Below are 20,798 nucleotides of genomic sequence, written 5' to 3'. Positions count from 1 at the left end.
ATCGTGCAATGAACGCGCGGTAATGAGGCACACGGAAACTAAAGAGAATTGAGCATCGCCTCGCCAAACGGATCTATTAGCGATTTGAGTATCGTACGCCGCACCCATCGATGGATACATATCTGTATCCACACCGTAATAAGTATGCCTCTTGATCTCAAACTGCAATGATCGGTTTAATCAAAGTAAGAAATATATGTAACTTTAGGATTTAATCGGATTATTTTGACCTGCGTCGCGAGAGGGGTTAATACAGCTCTTCGCGAAGTCGAACGAGAGATGTATGTGAAGCTTGAATCGAACTCTAAATGGAAAGCGACGCGTGTCTAGATGTATTGAAGGTATCTGTCATGTTTCTTGAAAAGAATACAGTCATCGAAACTGTCGGGAAAATTCAGTCGCGCAAATATTTTTTTCATGCGCCGTTACGCGCCAAAAAATAGGCTACTGCACCTGCGCGAGCAGCCATTTTGTACCTACTCGCACTGTGTAGTCACTAGACTGTCTAGATCACTAGTCACGTAGTCCACTCTCGCGACTCTCGCCTGCGCTGTGTAGTAGGTGAACGGTTTTCGGAGAATTCTCTCGTTATAGGTGAGCACGGCGAGCGAATTCGTATCGGAAGATGTGAACACAATACCGGGGGCTACTTTCGTTCTGTTATCGTCCACGCTTTTCACCTCCGAGTACGGCAGGCTTCTTAATGACCGGATTGACCAGACGGAGTTGGCGCCAGAGGAACTTTCAACGCGGCGGTAAGTAAATTTATTTTTCATTGTCGCATATTAATGTCGATGTTGAATGAAACTATTGAATACAGCAAAGAGACGTTAATTATTTTTCTCTTGGGCTGGCTATTTGCCACATATCTGCGAACGAGACAAAACATTTGCATATTTGTATGTGCACACGTTCGCGCATGATGATTTTTCATAGCATTACAGCGAGTTCGAATTTTGCCTGTAAATTATTTCCGGGTAGAATAAGCTTATTTGATACACATGACCTTGTACAGAAAATAGATAGCGAGATATTTTGTGATTTCTTTTCACGAGTCTCATCGTTTGAGATTCGTTACCCCTTCGGGATTTCGCAGGGAATTTTTGAACAGACTTTAGAAGTTACGAGTTTAGTCGTTGCGAGTCCCGAGATCTACCTCAGCGCCACTGCCACTCGGTTCGATAACTCCAAATTGAACAATGGCAACAACCATGGAGATTGACGATGACGAATGCGATCTGCCGACCTCCAGCAGCGGAAAAGGCGAGAAGAAACGTTTCGAGGTGAAAAAGGTAAATATGAACATGTCTCTTGTGTCATGTGCGATTGAATGTGATTGCAGTCGCCGTTCAACATGCAAGTATAATTCCTAACCTCTTTCACGCTTTGTCATTGTGTTGAACTCTATGATATCCTTTGTTATTTTTATATTTTCTCATGCAACTAAACATGATTGTTTATTTCAGTGGAATGCCGTAGCGTTATGGGCTTGGGGTAAGAATTACAATTGAGTATTATGACTGTATGATAGTTGAAAGTATGTAGCAGTAAGTACAGTGAGATGCTATTTAATGTAACACGTATATACTTTTTAGATATTGTTGTGGATAATTGTGCTATTTGCCGCAATCACATCATGGATCTCTGTATTGAGTGCCAGGCAAATCAAGCATCTGCTACCAGTGAAGAATGCACAGTAGCGTGGGGCGTATGTAATGTATGTTCGATTAATATTTAGAAGTTGTATCTACTTAGACTAAGCTTAGATTTATTTAATTAGACATCTGATATATAATAAAAGACATTTGGTGTCAAACAAGCTTTTAATGAACTTAACTTCTATTTAAATTAATCAGAGCTTGGTTGAAATAAGCCTTGGTAAATTAAAATGTTTATTTAGAGTTAAGTCTTATTGCATTTTCTTTTTCAGCACGCCTTTCATTTCCATTGTATCTCACGTTGGTTAAAAACTCGACAAGTCTGTCCACTTGATAATCGTGAATGGGAATTTCAAAAGTAAGATTGGATTTATTAATGTATAACATATAAGTTGTGCCACATGCAACTTTTGTTCTATTTTTAAGTATAAAATTAAAGATGTTGAAGTATTAAATTTACATAAAATAGAAATATTAGATATTTTACTTTATTAAAGTTTAAATTGGATTTTCTAATTATTTATAAGAATAATTAAATGTATTTATTGTGTAACAATTTTGTTTTTGTTTACAGATATGGCCATTAACTGGATGTATTCAGCTTTGCAATTCAGATTTTTTTTTTTATAATTATTTAAATTGAAAGATTATTTTCTCATACAGAGAATAGCAAAAAATATCATTTTTTCAAGAAATGCAGAAACGTCAAATGTACCATGTTTTTATTTTATTATTAGTAGATTAAATTTCAACAACAAGTGTAAAGCTTTAAATCTCAATATTTGTTAAATTATATAATGTAATTTATAGATTGTAAGGCTTATATAATAAAAGAGAATTGTGACACGATTTTAATGATTTTATATCGATTAAAAAAAATTGTCAACGATCTTAAATTGTCTTGGAGTAATGTAGAATGTTTAACTTATTATTTTATTGCAGATAATTTTTATCAAAACACCATTATTCGCAATTTTTCAGCCATAAATGAATCCAATGTACATGAGTTATATTAATTTTCCTCTGCTTTTTAAAACTATTATTTTACTATTTGATTAATATAAACTAAGTATTGCAGTACGAAAAAATATATAGTAATGACAGTGCATTGTAATTTGAATATATACATATATTAATTAAATATTGCGACTAATGGAAAATTAAAGATGTTTTTAATTTTAGAACGCATATTATATCAATATTCCTTTCTTGTATTACTTGTACTTGTATTTTTTTTATGTGATTAAGATTCTTTTAAGCATAACTTTGATTAATCTGATTATATAATCTTTTAGAAAGTTCAGCAAAAGTTTCGTCTCGTTATCGCTAGAACGACTTGAAGTGAATATGAAGAGGAGACGTAGGGTGAAAGCGGTGCTCTTTTTATCTCCTCGAATTGCATCTTGCTTCTACCGCAAACTCCTCTTCATCCAATATCTTGAATTTCAATGTGAATCGTTCTGAAAAAAATTCTCGTCAATGTTTTACACAAATTTATGAATATTTTGTATATCGGATTAGTCTTTGCTTTCAATTATATACAGCTTTGCTTAAATGAGATATTATACGGCGCTATAATAATGTGGTTTGCTTTATGATGTATTAATAGCAATGACATTTATTCAACAGTTCGATGTAGTAGATCTTCATCTCAAGGCGATTCACATTGGAAGCAAATTCTTGCCTATGCGGATACATAGCTCCTTAACGAGATATAACGGGTACCTATCGTCGTTCGTGACGTCACGTCGTAAGGCCGATCGATCGGACGGAGATCATCTCACGAATCCCTTTTCCAGTTCTAGGGCATTCAGCAGGAGACTGGCGTAGGGCAGGCAATACTTATCATGCAGGCGGAAGCGGGGCAGCCGGGGTATCCTCGACGAGCTGGCTTCTAATCTCAGCATACAGCGAAAATTACATCTCGCAGGATGGCCGGAGGAGGGAAAGCCAGTCGACGTCCTTCTAGAGAGAGTAACTGTAAGCTTCTTCCTACCTTGATTCTTCGCCGTCTGGCTCTAGATTTCTCACCGTCTTATTCGAGGATTCGTGCGCGGGATAAAAACAAAAATAAAAAGAAGCGGAAAAGGAGCAGCAGTCCGCACCTGTACTAAGAGAGAGCTTATGAATAGTCAGGCGGGGGGACAGAAAATCGGGGATGAAATCGCCCCTCACAGTGCGCATCTCCTCGAGAAAGGCGCCTATCTAACGGGAAGAATCCGTGGGTGGTTCGATCGATCGCTTGATCGGATCATTGGACGGATTTTATATTACTTTATGTTGCGAGCTCGAATTAATTTGCGTTCGTAATGAGAAATGAGATAGGTCTGCCTGAGAATAGATATTGCCAAAGCTTGGTGCAGTTATATTTTCGTGAGCACCGTGTCGCGAAATTACCTGTTGAAATTAATTCAATCATTTCAATTCCCTTCGAAATTATAAAATTTTTTTTTACGACAGATAAATATAAATTCTTATCGCTGTCCTAACAATTTGCAAGCGTAAATAAATTTAAACGTGACCAGAGCGGTATCGCGACGAAAGCGTCGATTTTTCGACGTCGTGAGTCGTTCGCTTGTCATAGGTCGTAGCGGCAGGTGCGTGTACTCGCTCGTAATATTTACCTGGGCGCGCGAGAGATGGGATATAAATACGATTTTCATCCTCGACGACAGTGAGGAAGGGCGACGAGACGAGGGGAAAGAGCGAAGAAGCAGAGGGACGGGAGAAGAGGAGGGAAGGTTGATAGGGAGAGTAGGTCGCTGACGCGGGGCGACGTGGGGTGGTAGCAAGGGCCTCATTTCCGGCGGAAACAGAGGTTCTCTCGCCCTCCCCTCTAATAAAAGTCACCCCGCTCTTCTCACCCTTTTCAAGTCCTACGGCGGCCGTGGAGGCGGCGAAGGCCAATCGAATTAAATACATTCCCGCGGTGGATCCAATCCGACGACGGTGCCTCCGCGATTTTTGTCTTGCGGTTCGTCCGACGCCGGCCGTTCCTGCCTCCCCTTAAATCTTAGTATAAATCTACTTTCCAGAGGTAAATTTACTTTGGAAAGCCGGTTAAGACTGTTAAGCTGTCGTCACTGCACTACACCTGAAGCCCGAGTCGCCGAAATCCTTTGAGTTTCATCGTTATCGCTGTGACTATGCTCTTTGATAACTTCACGTTGAAACAATCGTGTTCTTTTTCAATCTCATAAATAGTATTCGTGAACTTATATGCTATAGGAATTTTTTTATTTTAATACTGAAAGCGTGAATTTAATTTATTAATTTGTATAAGACTCTTAGAAGATTTTGAGGCTTGGTTTAATTTGAATATTTAATTAATATGTCCAAAGACAGTCTTCGCGATTTCCCCTCCCCTCACTCGCGATAATAGCGTTGAATAAATGTAACACCTTGCATCAAAATGTATTGAATTATTTGTAATGTTTAAGTATACGATTTTATTTAACATGTAGCGTTTGCAGTAAATTTAGTGATTTCCAATATGTTTATCCGGCGTATTCAGATAGCTGCGATTATTGCGAGAGTTAGGAATTTTTCACCATTCGTTGTATTATTTAAAAAAGCGGTATCCTCGGTGGCTGCGCGAAGCCATCCATTATCCGTAGTCCCGATAAATCCCGCCGAGGTGTTCGGGCTCCTTGTGTTTGGCAGATATATCAAGGCTTCCTTCGCCCCGTCGCCCTACGCTAGGCCGCGATCGCCGTCGTCCTTTTCTACTTGTTCCTCCTCGCTCCACCGACTTTCGAATCAGCTAAGATTGTCGATGCAACACGAGGATGAGTGAGCCAATAAATCGAAAGATTTCTTCCTCTATCACACGTTATTATTGAACGTTAACGACTCTCACGGTTTGGCAAATAATAATTAAACGAAATAGTTAAATATCCCATTAAGTATATTATATTTGTCAAGCAGATAACGTTAAGTACAAATGATTGATGCAATTAATGAGTACCGCGACGTATCCATGCGTTACAGAATCGTGATATTAAAGTAAATATTCGAAATAACATTTGTAAAAATATTCCGAGTAAATTCTTTTCTAACGTGTTAAAAATGTAGAGGGTAGCTACATAAACAAAACATCGCGCTGTAGGTACGTGTTCTTGCTCGGCACTACGAGTCACATGCCGGAGCTGCTGGTCGGCTCACTCGAGCACCGCAGCGCGTAAACAGTGGATTTCTTGGTGTACATATGTAGCTGAAAAGTAATTATACTAATTTATCGGTTTTAACACGAATTAGCTTTTTTGATCAATTTTAAATCCCTCCGCGACAATATTAAAAAAGTGTGTCTGATGATATCGCATTTGTATATATACTTGTTACTTGATTTTATCAAAAATAATTTTTTTTTTGCAGGTGCATCTTCGTTACAATGGATAAATAGTGCCTTGGGAATGATGCAGATCCAACTGCGAGGAAGTTTCCGTCGCCGATGTAACAGAATAAACGAACCGCAGTCGGTTCGTCGGGTTTATACCGCGAGTGCCGTATAGTTTCGAGAGTGCGACATATTAGTCCGCGTTTTTCGCGAGTGTTCTGCAAGGAAAGAGTGAATTTCATCTTATACATCCCGAGAGGAGGAGGAGGTCTGTGGAAAAGACATCAGGCGATGGCAAAGCAACTTTAGAGTATGTATAATTTCTGTTTGATTTAAAATTAATTAAGCTTCTTCTTATTTTGCATTAGAATTATTTTATCGTTTTAATAATAATGAGAGAGATTATAAACGAGACGAATTATAAACGCGTAAAAATTATGTATTTTAAACAGATTGTTATTTTAAGCATTTCTTTAATTTAAACCTTATATTTTTATGTTACAGTATCATCGCAGCTATGCAGATATAACTTTGCCCCATCATACCGGTGAGTCAGACATTTTTTTAACAAATAAATAAGAAACGACTATAATTCGATTATAATAATTTTAATTATAAACGAAAATTGATTATTCTTTCGATACTACTATTTCACTGGAAAGACAATTTAGATAGCGACTCGTCGCGAATTAATTTTTGCGAATATAGCGATAGTTGATTTGATTTAAATCTGTCCGCGAGCGTGTACTTAAATTGGCTCCTGCGGGAGACGGCGTCGTTGCTTTATCCTTACGACTCCTGCCGGAACCACGATACCGCGTTTTTCCTTAGCATCGAGAGATCTTCACACCGATGGTAGGTCGGTAGTGTTAGCGGCTGCCGCGAACGCGAGTAGTTGTAACAACGGTAAATCCTCGTTAGATGCTCGAGAAAAACAAAGGGTGCCAACCGACTCGGTGATATTCTTTCCCTCTCTCTGGGTTTCTTACCGTGCGAAAGGGTTGTCCGCTTTCTTGGCTTCCTTTGCCTCCTCATCTCTTCGTGGTGAATTTCCGGCTGCTGTCATCAGCTTCCTTCCCTTTAATTTATTTTAAAATATTACGTATTTTACGTTACCATGCCATTAACGGAGAGAAATCAAAATTAAATTGTCATATTTTTTTTGTGGTAATTTAATCTCGTCTTTACCAATTATTGAAATTATAATTATCGATTTATTAAAATCAAGCAATTTTATTCTTTCTGGATTTTTTTTCGGAATATAAAAGTTAGATAAATAATTAAGAATAACGAATGTTGTATTTTAGAAAGCGATATTAATTTTCGTGTCTTAGGTAGAATATTTTTTTAATTAAAACTGGTTTGGGGTTTTATTCAAAATGTTTAACTATGGAATATGTACAATTCGTGGATTTATTGTGCGCACAAGAACGTATATACAATGAAATCTCATAAAATAGAGCTTATTATCAATGCATCATTGGCCGATTCGATCATTTATTGGCATATTTTGGTATATTATTATGCAACAGAATATTAATTACGAAGTGTACAAATTGCTTGAAATTTATAGAAATATTAAACTTACGGGAAAAAAGTAGAAAATATTTTATCTGCGTTTTACAAAATTTTGTGCAAGTATTTTTGTTATATTGTATAACATCAAACTATACTTCACGTGCATAGTATTACATTCATTTCTCTCTTTCTCTCTCTACTTGAAACTTTTTAATATTTTTATTCTAGTAATTCGCGATTAAATTTACTATAAAACTTATTATATATATAAAAATTTGCCAAACTGAAAGTCGATAGTAACGAAAGTAACCAGCAAAAAATCGATAAAAAAAGGCAGGTTGAAACGTGTGAACGCACATGATTATAGACCGGGCGTACGAACTCGGCACGATGCCATTTCGGAGTACTTTAATCGCTTTTAATTTAGAAACTCTTGACGTTTACACACTAGGATTTTTCGATTGATTAACTTCAGCGAACATTATTAAAATATCGTACGATAGTCGTCGGACACATTCAGTACACGATATTCTTGGCACGGGCGAGTCTCCGGGAGAGCACTCAATAGGCTAAGTAAATCAGAGGCCTTTGGCCAAGAGCGAGGCCACCCTTTAACCCCCATACCAGTCCTACCGTCATCCCTTGCGTAATGATGAAAGTGGGGATGGCAGGGACAACAAAGGGTCGGCTAAGAGCTCTTCAGTGACCACTCGCGCACCTTCCCCAACCTAGGAAGCATCACGTACTCTTGGGCTCAACTAGACTTGCTTGCTTGCTTGCTTGCTGCTTGCTGCTTGCTTGCCCCATGACGTGATTGCCACCGAAATGTGTTTACCGTAAACCGTATCAAACTGTCGAGGGCCGGCCCGCTTTAGCGTTGTAGCTGTCTGTCTTTTTCAAGTACGTCGATAAAAGTACGTATCCCCATCAATTTTGCGACCTGTCGTTTATGGCCACTGTGCAACCTTTTTTTTTTTTTTTTCTTGCTAAGTTTGATTTTGAAATGATAATATAGGCTTGAATTTTTTATTATTGCCATGATGAATTGCAATTTATGGGGGAAAACATTTAAGTAAATCCAGCTGTTTTAACATTTTATGTTCGACTTCGATAAATACTGGGCACGGTTAATCGATGCTCGTCGGAATTAAAAGCTTATTGATTATCGAAATGTAATTCCTGTCTCGATGATACTCATCCGCCCATTATTCTCTACCTACATAACGATCAGTCGTCCTCGAGTTGCATTAGATAGAACGGTGAACGCTTGGAAGCTCAACCAAAGTGGCCGTTATCACGCGATTGTACTCGAATTAGTCGAATAATATTGGTAATAATTAGATGCATAACAGAATCTATCGTAAATTAAAAAAAAATATAAATATATTCTTTTATATCTTTTTATTCTCATCAATCGCGAAAGATTTCGCTCTTGCAAGTTATTATTCGCAAATATAGTCGAAGAAATTTTACAAATGCGCCAAATGACCCTTTTTGCTCGTGCTGTTGCGGAATATGAAGTGCATCTGGGCCGTGACCAGAAGCTACCTAAAGCACGCTACAATCCTCTTGAACAGGCCGGAAGCTATTCCGCTCCAATTTGTAATCTAGCAAGCCAGTACTAAATACTGCTGTACCTAATCTCAGACAAAAGTCGGCTGCTTCGTTTGTGATACATACGAGTTTTATTTATATTGTTTCGTTGTGAAGCGTACGTTACTATAATTAGGCGTCATGATCGCATGTTATTCGTAAAAATTTTTTAATCCAAATACGGGCAAAAAAAGAAGCAAAATAAATATACGATGTAGATAAAGCACTTGATAGATAAAATTTATTTATTAGCATTTTTCAAAGATTTTATAATTATAATCATCACTCGTATTACATATTATGTTTGAAAATTAAAATAAAATTAATTTACTTTGTAATTTAAAAAGGCTTCTAGTTAACTTGAAACGTATTAAGTAAGACATGAATTTACAGGCTATTCGTTGCAATCTGAAACAATACATTTATATTACATTTTTTTTTTAATTTTATATTATAATATAAATATATGCTATAACAAAAAATAAAATTTGAAGATACCTTAGTTGCTGCACGAAGAAAAGCACCTTGTGTTTTTTTCTATTTGCGTAATCGGCATTGAGAAAACACGAAAGTTTATTTTACTTATATCCAATGAGTTTTCTAAATGTTGATAATATTGATTCGATAAAGCCAATAATTCGCCATTTCTAACTTTCATTCCGCTCAAAAATTTGAATCTTGAATCGTGCGCAACAAGCTCCTAAAAATTAAATTTATTAGCAAAAATAAAAATGTAAGCATCGATATAATCAGTGTCGAACAATACCGCACCTTTTGCGAGGTAATTTCTTTCGTAATATCTGCGCACATAATAGATGCTTTTGCAATGTCATTGAAAAATATTGCACATCTATCAGATGTTAACATTGTTGTCTGGCCGTTTATATCACCTACCAATTTGGTTTGCTGATTAGCTTCAGCGATATCTTTTTCCGAACATTGTATTAATTTTGAATATTTTACTTGATATATTTTGCTTCCTGCCAAAGCAGCATAGTATAAGTCTGAAACATTTAATATATATGTGTCAATTGCACGTGTCGGGATCGCGCTATAGACAACTTTTTTAATTTAAAAAAAAAAAAAAAAGAAATAAGTACTTACCGTCACCAATAATTGTTAGACCATACATAGTGTCTCCAAAAGGATAAGTTTGGTTTTCAACAACGATAGTCCAACTGGTTGGCTTCATAAAGTCAGATTCGATTCTGCACAAGTTCTCATTACGCGCATTGTATACTACTAAACCAGCGCCTTCTGTGTCTCCCATGAATACCTAAGTCACGCTTTGATTAGTACAACGTTGCAATTATATATGCATTTAAAAAATTAAATACTAACAATTGCCTCATTCTTCACATTTCTACAATTTGGAAGGTGAACAAAATTTGAAGCTATTAATCCGATGCGGGTTTTATTATGAGCGATTTCAATTGGGACAGTGACACGTTTAACCAATTTATCAGTCGATAAATCAAAAATCAGTAACTGCGGCAAGCATAATTGATTTTCTCCAATTCTACCGCCATCCACAATAAACAGATGATTGCACTTAATCTAAATATGGTTAAAAGAGACAAAAATTTTACATTTTATGATTAGATATGTAATTGTTGTTAGCGTGTTATAATATAAATGATACAATGTATCATCGATCATTTAAAGACATTAATCAAACGTGATTTATTGCTTAAACAAAAATGTGAATACTTACTTCTAAATTATAAACACCTCCTGTAATACCTTTACAATCATCTTTATACCATGACCAATCTGGATACGGACGTAGAAGTGGGCCACTTTCTCCATGTTTATCTGACACTGTCAATACACTAACTGGTATTCCCTTGTCTCTTACTGCAGTAATAAATACTCTCCCATCTGAAATCGTGTAATAAAATTTAGCACTGATAATTTAATTAAATCAACAATAATATTAATTTTTTATATAAAAAAAAGTGTCCGTATCTGCATAATAAATCGTTATAAAATCTTTGAATATTGTCGATTTACCAAGAGCTTTATCTACGTCGAATAAAAAGGCTCCTTTAGGGTCGTATGTGCCGGAATCAATCGCGTCTTGTCTCTGCTTCGGACTGTCCCAGAGAAGATCAAAATATTTCCATTCGTATTCGACACGCATTTGACTAAGACTCGTAGTTCCCATCGATAGAACTGATATTACAAGCAGAAAATACTTCATTTTAGTATAGCGCTTACTCAGTTGCAATAATACGTAATTAAATTGTACTAATAGCAGCACGTATCTCACGAAAGCGTATATATAGCCGAGAGACTATTATTGGCTAGTAATAATGATGACTAGTAATGATGTTATATTTACAATTATGAATATGGAAATTTAAGACAATGCCCTCATGTAGATCACCATAAACAGTTGCAACCTAATTAGGAGGTGGACTCAGATTTATTTATTGCATTTTCTGCATAAGAGATACATATCTAACGCACTTACATATGTATTTCTGTATGTAAATTTTAGTTATTGATAATATATCGAGAATAATTAGATAGTATAAATGTCGGTATAATTAGTCGGTATAATTATTATAAACAACATATGTATTTATATAAAATTTTATTTTATAAAACAGATGATAATATGATCGTTATAAACAGATAGAGAAAACTTTTTTTTCAAAATTTATATACATATATATTTTTTTTATATGATACACATAATTTTAAATTTCGATTAAGTTAAAATTATTTTATGAAATATTCGGACGCGGAACATAATGGTCCATAATAATCTTATACCTTCTACTAGTTTCTTGTCACTTGTATAAAAATGTATTTAGAATTCTTTATAATGAAATGGAAAGAAATCGTAAGTAAAAATGACAAGACTATACATATATGAATGACAGAAGTATGTTAATGTCTTTAACAATATATAAATATTGAAGTATTGCAGATACATTTTTAAAAATAAATCTATTATTAATATGCAATTTGCCTTTCTAATTCGCAAAATGTAAATAGTTGACGTAAGTCGACTTCAGTTTGTTTCTTTGTTACGCGAATAGGGAAGTTATACGGAGACAATGAGACATGATTCACAAACGTGAGATACGTGCATGGTTCATCGATATCGTCGATGAATCTGATTCGAAGCAACTGGTATTCTGTGGTTAAGACTGGTCATGACTGACACTGCTATTCCGACTACGACAAGCAGTCTCGCGCAAAGCACGTCCAATTCATGATTGACCAAGTGTTGCAATGTTTCCGCTTGTAGTCACGTGTATCCAATTGCAGTTCCGCGACGGATTACTTTGATCTTCCTTTAATTAAGCTACACCTCACTGTTAACTTTCAGTATTTATTATAAATTTCAAGATATTATTTTTATCATTATTTAGCAAGTAAAGAGAATAATTTATGTTTGATTCGTTATACTAATTGTTCATTGTGTTGAATATTTCAAATATTGATTTGTTTCCTTTACGTTTCAACGTTTAAAACGTTTTGCGAGGATTAGAATAGCAATCTTGTTATTCTCCGCTGTGTGTCAGCGGAGTATCTCGATACTTCATGCTATGTACGTTGCGTCGGCGTGTTCTCTTTTTCTGAATGGGTTATTCTGTTAAAACGCCTTTTTATTTCTCGCGTCCCACGCTATTCTAACTTACGTCACCCCGCCTGATGAGACGCATTCGTTGCCAATCGCGAGTACCAATAAATGCGCATCGCGCGTCCGCAAAGTTTCAACCCTCCATCCCTCCGCGGAGTTCGCGCACAACAATCGTTTCCGTTTATTCGCCGACAATGCGCCAAACTTTTCAGTTGGTCCGCACGTTCGCTGGGTGCTCGGCACCAGGTAAGCTCGGCGCGATGTATTTGCTCGGCTGTTCTCGGCCGGGAAACTTGGAAATTTATTCCCGAGGAAAATTCGCGCGTTTGAATTTTTAGCAGGCTGACGCGTGGAACTTTCTTTCTTACGGTGGCAGCGAAACGCCGCCTACTTCGCTCGCTTAATCGTCTATAAGAAAGCGATTCTGCCGGAGTCAATCTCGTCGCGTTCTCCCCGCGTAAAACGAGGACAGAAAGATCGCCAGAGATCCGAGAATTCATTCGTACCGTTGTTCGTTGCACTTCGCCCTCTTCTGCACGCGAGGAGTGATTGATCGGTCTCTCCCTTTTTTCTCTCTCCCTCGCTCTCTTTATCCCTTAACATTTCTTTTGCTTTTGAACACGTCAAAATGGATCGAGAACAGTTTGTTACCGATTTAACATGCGGCTAGAAAAGGAAATTAAATTCTTGATCTATGGATTGAACAAAAACGCGCACTTCGATATCGACAAACGTATCTATCTACAAATGATTCTTATAATTCTTATCTCTTAGGCAACCGCGATAGGAATATAGTAATACTAGTAATAATATTTATTGTACAATTTTATACAAAAATTTATACACGATTTAAATTCTCTTCATTACCGAAGACCGATGTACGTAATATTCTACGTATATGTGCGCTTGAAATATAATCAAACGAGGAGATAAAGCTTACATAGCGTTGATGATAGTAAAATACTACTTGCAAGCAATATCTTTGTCGCGGCAGCGACCGCATCTCTTCCTTTTACCTTCACCTCGTTGGATTGTAATTCCCGGCGCATTGATTCGACGTAGGTACATATGACGCGCTGGCTGCAGTACACAACGGCCGTAACTTCGGGAACTTTTGTTTGAATTATGTTGAACGAATCGTGGAAACTGGTGACGCTATCGGTGCGTCAGTCGACAGAAACAGTCGTAATGTGCCACTCGAGTTCAGTTCTGTTGCCGGCAAGGCAAGGTGGTAATAGCGTCGCAAGCTGCAGGGAGCTTGCAACTACCACTGACGATACGAATCGCACAAAAGCCCGTTGCGCGAATGTCCCTTTGTGAATGAGAGAGAGATCCGGAGATAAGTTTCTTTTATCCACTTGTTTGCTCTTCAGAAAGGACGCTATGTCGCGCCAAAAAATTCGGCAATCGGGCAGTCGAGTGCACGCTATTGTTTTGAATGTCTCCGAACGTCTATCGTTAAAAAATTAATTAACATAACGGTGACTGTATAGGTACAAGAAATAAATGATTGCGCGCAAGCGAGATAAGTTAGCGTCTCTTCGGTCGATTAAAAGATCAATAACTTGCGAATGCAAATTGCGATTGTTTTAATTGCACGAAATTCGTGGACACTTCAATGTTGAAAAGTGTTTTATGCAGTACATTTGTCGTAAGCTGTTATCCGCGTTGGCGTTTCGTCCCGGCTTCTCTCGTGCTGAAATATATATTACAAAACGATACAGCGATTGTTGAATGTATAGAGACACCTCGGTCAAAATGTGGTTTCGCCCAGCGCGTTTAATTGCGACGAAATTTACGTCGGTCAAATCACTGGCACGGATAATAGCGAAAATTTATTGTCGCGCTAAACGACGAGTCTCCCCCTCCCCCTTCCATTCCATCGCCCGTATGATTCTGCTAATTATAATCGCGATATCCATATTATTAATCGCCATTATCGATTGTATCATGCTGGACGCGTCGCCGATGACACGCAGGTTAACTTCGCCTGAAGCGTGACCGGTTTGCGAGTCGTAGTTGATAGTTATTGTTGTAATCCCGTTAAACACGCGTAACAACAACGTTAATAAAATCACGCTCATTTGATAGCGGATATAAACATCGGGAAGTATATCGGGAATTAACGGGAATTAACGAGAATTAACTGGTTTGGCGAATCGAAATCGATTGAGCCGTTGGCGTCATCTAATTTATTTCTGCATCGCATTATCATCAATTATTATGGTCTACTTCTTAACATTATTAGCAATTAATCACCGCAAATTTATGATTATTTATCATTAATTATCATTAACTCGTCTCAGTATTTTTTTTTTTTATTATGAATTAATTTTGACCGTGCTCGACTCGGTGGTCCAGATTGGAAAAGAATATTTGCATTCGCAGACCGCGACTGCAACAATCACCGTCGGCCGCACGCTCCCTCGTCCTTCTCCCCGGAGCGCTTCGCCGTGCACCGTCGATGCCGGTAATGACGATAACGAATCGCAGTAATGGCGAAGCAGCTGCTGCGATTCGTTTTCAACATAACGGCGACGGCGCCGTTCTCGAATGCGCGCAGTCGGCTGCTAGGTAGGAACAGCCCCGGGTTATCGGAGTCGATCATTCAATTTCGCGTTGCAAATTGTCCGCGCCGGAAACTCATATCCGGGCACTTCCGGCTCTGCCTGGTCCCGCCCTCGGGAAGAAGAGACCGTCGGCGGCGACGGGCCCCAGACAGCCCCAGCGGGGGCTGGTTAACGGTGCAGGGGCACGCGAGGGATGAGGGCTCGGAAGGGAGGAGACAGATGGGGGAGAATCGGGGAGGCGTAGAAGTCAGGGCTGAGGGCATGGCTTCATCCTGACGCAAATGAGCGGTGAACTCGCTTCCGGTCTGCCCTTCAGTCTGTCATTTCGCCTGTTGAGACCCGGCCGTCGCTCAATCTCTGTTACCTGTGTCGAATAGCTGATGACTAGTGATTGACTTAATTTTTTTTATTTAATAGAAAAGATAAAAGCATTTAATTAAAAAACTTTCCTCAATAATTTTTTTTCATTGCGATTTGAATTACATTTGGCTTCTCATTGAGCATTTGTCCGCGATTAGTTAAAGGCCCCTTTTAATTAAAAAATTTTACCTGCCGCTGTAAAGCTTCATTTATCATTAAGTTTAATAGATACGGTGTTTGTTAAAGATGTTATATTTCTTAAAAAATTGCCACAATTTTCGCGCTCTTTTTTACGATATAAATTATATTCCTTCTCGTACAAGCGGCCGTCGTTAGATTGACGTATTTTGCACAACACTCGCTTATCATCAGCTAGATTATCGCGGGCTAGATCACTAGCGGACGTAGCGGCTGCCCGTCCGGCTCAGGGTCCATGAAAAATAGCTGCGACCTTTCCCGGATAACGACTAGATCTTGGCGACATACGCGGGGACGTGTATTAATTGTTAGCGGACGTCAGTGTCATTCGCTCGCGGTCCGCGCCGATTTCATCGTTTATCCAGAACACGTTCACATTAACGCGACGACGAAGACCACCGCGACCGATGTTCGCGCGTATGCGTTTCCATTTATGGCACGATTCCGTCACGATCTACCTGTCGCATTTGCACGAAGGTGCAAGCATCGGCGTGACATCAATCGAGCCGAAAATGGTTGGCTGACCACGCGGTTCTGTATTTTGAACAACAATTCCGACATCACATAAACGAGTCCTGCAAAATGGCTATTTACCTACCTACCCATCTCTCGGTGCCGATGGGGCACCCTCGTTCTCTCTGTTCCCCGCGATATTCCCTTTCCCTTCGTGCGACTCAGTCATCCATTCACTCTGCGTCGGGTGGGTGGCCATGCGCTCGACGGTGCCGGTAGCGACGGCGGCGGTGGTTTCATCGGCGACGTCTATTGGAAAATTTATTCCAATATTTTCAATTAAAGTTAGACAAAGCCGTTGTTTGATAACGCTACGTGTTTCGCCGCTCTAGTTGCCGAGGTAAAAATAATATAGCACGCGCGAATGATCAGGAGCGGCTTTCACACAGCGATGTTACTGTCGCGCGCGTGAGAGGTAAAGCCGGTCATTGCTGGCGCTGGCGCTGGTCGGTGATGGTGATGGCGAGATGGTTCGTTACCGTGGACGGTGCACACGTGGGGCGGGTGGTAAGGGGTGCCGCACCGACGAGGCGTGTGGGCGACGAAGCGAGCTTGAAGGGTTGGCCGGGAGACAATACGCGATTCCGCACGAGTACCGCAGAACGAGTTCACGTCTAGCATTTCTCTCGATCTACTCGCGGTGCAATTAAGTTCTCTAACGCGGAAAGAGTTGGCCGGATCGTCCACGAGCGCTATCGCGTCGTTATTGCTGGATTAACTGGTCCGAAGTCCGAAAGCCCAACTGCGAGATCGTACTACTTTTTACTTATTATTATCATTATATTTTTTAAGTACGACCTATGCGCGATCTACGCATATAAAGCCGTCAATTTAGGATTTATTTATTAAAAGCGTTAGGAACATTAAAGATATCCGACTTCTATACTAACGGGCGGTGAATAGTTTTATAAATATTTGTTTTAAAACGTACCTGTCACGTATTCAGCGAATATTTTTGTTTTTATAAAATTACAGTTGAAAATATTTTAAATAAATTCTCCAGCACGCAAGTGCTATTGGAAAAAAAAGTAACAATCTTTTTTCTAAGACTCGCACGTAACATTAGCGAAAGCCGAAGCTGAGATACGATGCGGCAATGCACGTGTGCCAAAAAGGTACGTTTTATTTCGGAACTCGGACATTCCAATACAATCGAACTTCTCGTAATACATCGCGAGTAAGAAGAGCCGATAGCAATGCAACTAGCTGCGTATGTGGTATGCGATAATTACATGCTCGGCAGCAGGACGGCCGCAAACGTCATGTGCTTGTCAAGAGCTATCACAGCTTCCTGCAACGTGCATGTGTACATAAGAGAGACGAGGAAGTTGGAGGAGAGAGAGAAAGAGAGAGAGAGAAAAGAAAACACAATAGGTTTGCTGACTTTGTAATACGCAGAAAATTTATCTAAACCTGCGACGTCAATGCCGATATTGATTAACCTGGAGGCGAGAGATAAAGAAAATTAATTATCAAGCGCAGTCAATGTGAAATAAAAAAATATGCAAGCGAAAAGAGAAAACGATAAGTGTCTTACGAGCAAAAAGTATCGCAAGGAAAGAACTAGATAGGGCTTTAAATTATTGTGAAATTTATTGTATTACATAAAGTATCATTGTTTTTTTACTTTGAAAATTTTACGGTTGGCGAGAGAGTTATTTAATATCAGTACTTAAGTCCAAAATTAAGTATTTAAAAGGAAAAGAGGTAATTTGCAAGATACACTTTTCATAGCTGAATATTTTCCTACTTTGAAGCGCAAAACACAATCTTTCGACTATAGATATCGGTAAAGTCTAAGTGTATTTCACTTTTAACGTGGAATGCGAACGGAAATGCAAGTAAGAACGCGAGAACTGAACTCTTATTTTGAACAAGATGCATTCTGCTTATGTACGTCTCGAGCGCGGGAGTCGAAAATCGATCGAGTTCACTCGGGCGTATCGTGACGGCGACGTCGGCGGTCCAGGATGATCCTTAATAACGCGAAATACGAAGCGGAGAGACGTTGGCAATGCGAGAAGAGAAAGAGGGAAAAGATCGGCGATCGGACGGAGCGCGCGAAGGTCGGGAAATGAAGGGGTAGCTTGAAATACCGGGGTGGAAGAGAAGGGCATATATCGGATACGCTGATCGAAGAAAAGGGACGAGCTGATGAAATAATAGGTCTCTCGCGCGCGCAATAGCGAGTGCCCGGCATTGTGCGAGGGCTGCACAGCAGCCAGGTCGGCTCAATGGAAATGGATGAATGCTGGCCAGCGCGAGTGATACAAGAGAGCGTTCGTCCTCTCGCTCTCGGCTTTCCCGTTTCCTCCTCCGGGGTTCGGGCCGAAAAAGCCAAGTCCGCCCGGCTTTTAATACTATGCTCGGTGTCCACTACTTTGCGATACGTTCCTATTTGTAATTGAAATCTGGTCGCCGCTGCCACCCTCTCCGCCAGTCGCGCGTTTTCTCGTTAGGTCCTTTTTTTCTTTCGGCCGATCATCCTGCTGGAACCACGTTGATCCCCCCTTTCTCCGTTTTTGACCGTTCGCCGATGTCGCTTTCGGCTTGTAACGGGAATTGAAAGGAGTAAAGGTCTTTCGTTCGGTTATTTTTAGGACTGTTCCGACCAATCACTAATTCGCGTATTAATTCTCGGTTTACAACTCGGTTAAAACGCGTTGTCGCATTTATCGGGCCAAACTCAACGCGACTCGAGTCGTCACTGCTGTACTCGATACAATAGCAGATAGCAGATAGTTAAAAAAAAATAACTAGCACGCATTTCAAAGTTAACTTAACGATATATTAAAGCTGATATTAAATTTAATTATTGAATGATTATTGTAGCTGGTCGATAAACGAAATATGCAAAACAAACTATGCTGAAACGATCTGAGAAATGTTGTGCCGCTGTATCGTAAATTTATTATTCGCAAAGCAATGTGTTGAAAATTGCAATGTTACATTGAAATGAGTTACATGTAACTTTCGTTATATTTCTCATACGTGTCAGTTTATTATTCTTTCGGTACTAGCTACAGTCCCGTTTTCTATGAAATTTTAATCTAAAAACAAGAGATGTAAAAATTAATATAACTGATACATATATCGCGTTTCGCATCTTCAATAACGAATAAATAACACTCCTGGGTTTCGTCAGAAAAAAAAAGGGGGAAGCGTTCAAATATAAATTGCTCTAAAACATCATTCTAAAACTCCATCGAACAAAGTGGGTAATCTGGGTTACAGGTCTTTGATGATATCAAGTTACTTGTAACGATTTCGCTCCGTTTTTGCGCCAAAACGATCGCGCTTTGTGATGCATGAGAGTGACCGGCGCCGTTGGTGCGTAAAAATTCTCGGCCACTATTTGGCACGGCGATTTCGACGGACGGGCAGGTGCATGCCATTTGTGACACGTTTAAACGAATCCCGAGCGTGCATCGCGAATTCGCGCGACGCTGTCCGATTTCGCATCGCTATTCATACGTGAGTATTGAACGGCGCCCGTGCGGAAGGGCCACCTGAAGAGCAAGCGAGAAAGAGAGAGCTAGAGATAGAGTAGCGATGGCCCTCGAACCAACGCTTGCTCGCAATTTTCGAGCAAACCGAATATGAATGCTGGATCGAAAGACAGTTCGGTCAGAGAGCAAAAATACATCGTATCTACATTTTATAAATTTTATTTTAAGTTGTACCACTTATGAAACTTATAGACTCGATAAATATTGGATTTGATGATGTATTTTTGTTCCGAAACTTTATAACGTGGACCGTCGTATTTTCCGCGCGATATATTGACGCTTTCAATATTATTATTTCTAATGCCGATTGAACAATACGAACGTCGGCAAACTGACGTTGGATCGTTGACTCGATTCACGCTTCGTACAATGTCGATGCCATCGCTACACGTAGGTCGTGCTTGTCCATCCGCAAGTAATAGACAATCGTCATTACGAACCGGCCCTCGTTATTATGCCGCGCGCGCGACGATACGTTATGATTTCCGATAGCTCTCGTAACTAGGTGATGGTTATTTCGGGCGTCAAACGTCGCCGGTACGTGCAAAAAAGACACCTGTGTCTGTCGCCTCCGTTAATGGCTAATACGTGATGCGTTTCTAATTAACGTAGTCGAGAAACGGGCGGAAACGACAAGAAGAGAGAAACGACCGTGTCGAGCGACAGATATGTATGCGAGAAGTGGAGAAGGGAACGTAAAATATTACAGAATTCTTCAAGAGGAAATTGTCGTTTGCGAGCACAGTCCTGGTGATTTGTTTCTAAAAAATATAACTGTGAAATAGATACGTTTTTATATTTGTATTACAGAATCGTCTATAAATATAAGAAAATATGAACCTTCTCACTAATAGCGCGATTAAAATATATAAAAATTAGCTTTTTAACCAGAATAGAATTTCACTGCAATCTTTTTTTGTAAGAGAAAGGAGATAATTTTAGTAC

At 39.2% G+C, this 20,798-nt stretch overlaps 2 protein-coding genes across 2 annotated transcripts; one reads left to right on the top strand and one right to left on the bottom strand.

The window, feature by feature from the left end:
• The first annotated feature begins 1,148 nt into the window (after window positions 1–1,148).
• Window positions 1,149–2,507, top strand: Roc1a (Regulator of cullins 1a). The gene is made up of 5 exons (XM_070661303.1): window positions 1,149–1,292; window positions 1,467–1,494; window positions 1,596–1,717; window positions 1,931–2,016; window positions 2,233–2,507. Exons 1-5 carry the CDS (start codon window positions 1,200–1,202, stop codon window positions 2,243–2,245), a joined length of 342 nt encoding a protein of 113 aa, XP_070517404.1. The 5' UTR covers window positions 1,149–1,199; the 3' UTR covers window positions 2,246–2,507.
• A 6,407-nt stretch (window positions 2,508–8,914) lies between these two features.
• Window positions 8,915–11,675, bottom strand: LOC139105507 (major royal jelly protein 1-like). The gene is made up of 7 exons (XM_070661655.1): window positions 11,119–11,675; window positions 10,820–10,986; window positions 10,447–10,662; window positions 10,210–10,381; window positions 9,877–10,109; window positions 9,604–9,805; window positions 8,915–9,513 (listed from the first exon to the last, which is right to left on the bottom strand). The coding sequence occupies exons 1-6, from the start codon at window positions 11,306–11,308 to the stop codon at window positions 9,605–9,607; spliced, it is 1,179 nt and encodes a 392-aa protein (XP_070517756.1). The 5' UTR covers window positions 11,309–11,675; the 3' UTR covers window positions 8,915–9,513; window position 9,604.
• Between the last annotated feature and the right edge of the window lie 9,123 nt (window positions 11,676–20,798).

The sequence above is a fragment of the Cardiocondyla obscurior genome, linkage group LG09 (assembly GCF_019399895.1).
Source record: "Cardiocondyla obscurior isolate alpha-2009 linkage group LG09, Cobs3.1, whole genome shotgun sequence".
NCBI lineage: Eukaryota > Metazoa > Arthropoda > Insecta > Hymenoptera > Formicidae > Cardiocondyla > Cardiocondyla obscurior.
The sequence above is the reverse complement of the archived record's forward strand: the minus strand, read 5'-3'. Positions and strand labels throughout refer to the sequence as shown.

Bases quoted from the DNA above. Each gene is read 5' to 3' on its own strand.
- Roc1a (XM_070661303.1), top strand. From the start codon at position 1,200: ATGGCAACAACCATGGAGATTGACGATGACGAATGCGATCTGCCGACC. The intron at 1,293-1,466 runs GTAAATATGAAC...TGTTTATTTCAG, and splicing joins AACGTTTCGAGGTGAAAAAG to TGGAATGCCGTAGCGTTATG. The intron at 1,495-1,595 runs GTAAGAATTACA...TATACTTTTTAG, and splicing joins CGTAGCGTTATGGGCTTGGG to ATATTGTTGTGGATAATTGT.
- LOC139105507 (XM_070661655.1), bottom strand. From the start codon at position 11,308: ATGAAGTATTTTCTGCTTGTAATATCAGTTCTATCGATGGGAACTACG. The intron at 10,663-10,819 runs GTAAGTATTCAC...AACCATATTTAG, and splicing joins GAGGTGTTTATAATTTAGAA to ATTAAGTGCAATCATCTGTT. The intron at 9,806-9,876 runs GTGCGGTATTGT...TTTAATTTTTAG, and splicing joins AAGAAATTACCTCGCAAAAG to GAGCTTGTTGCGCACGATTC.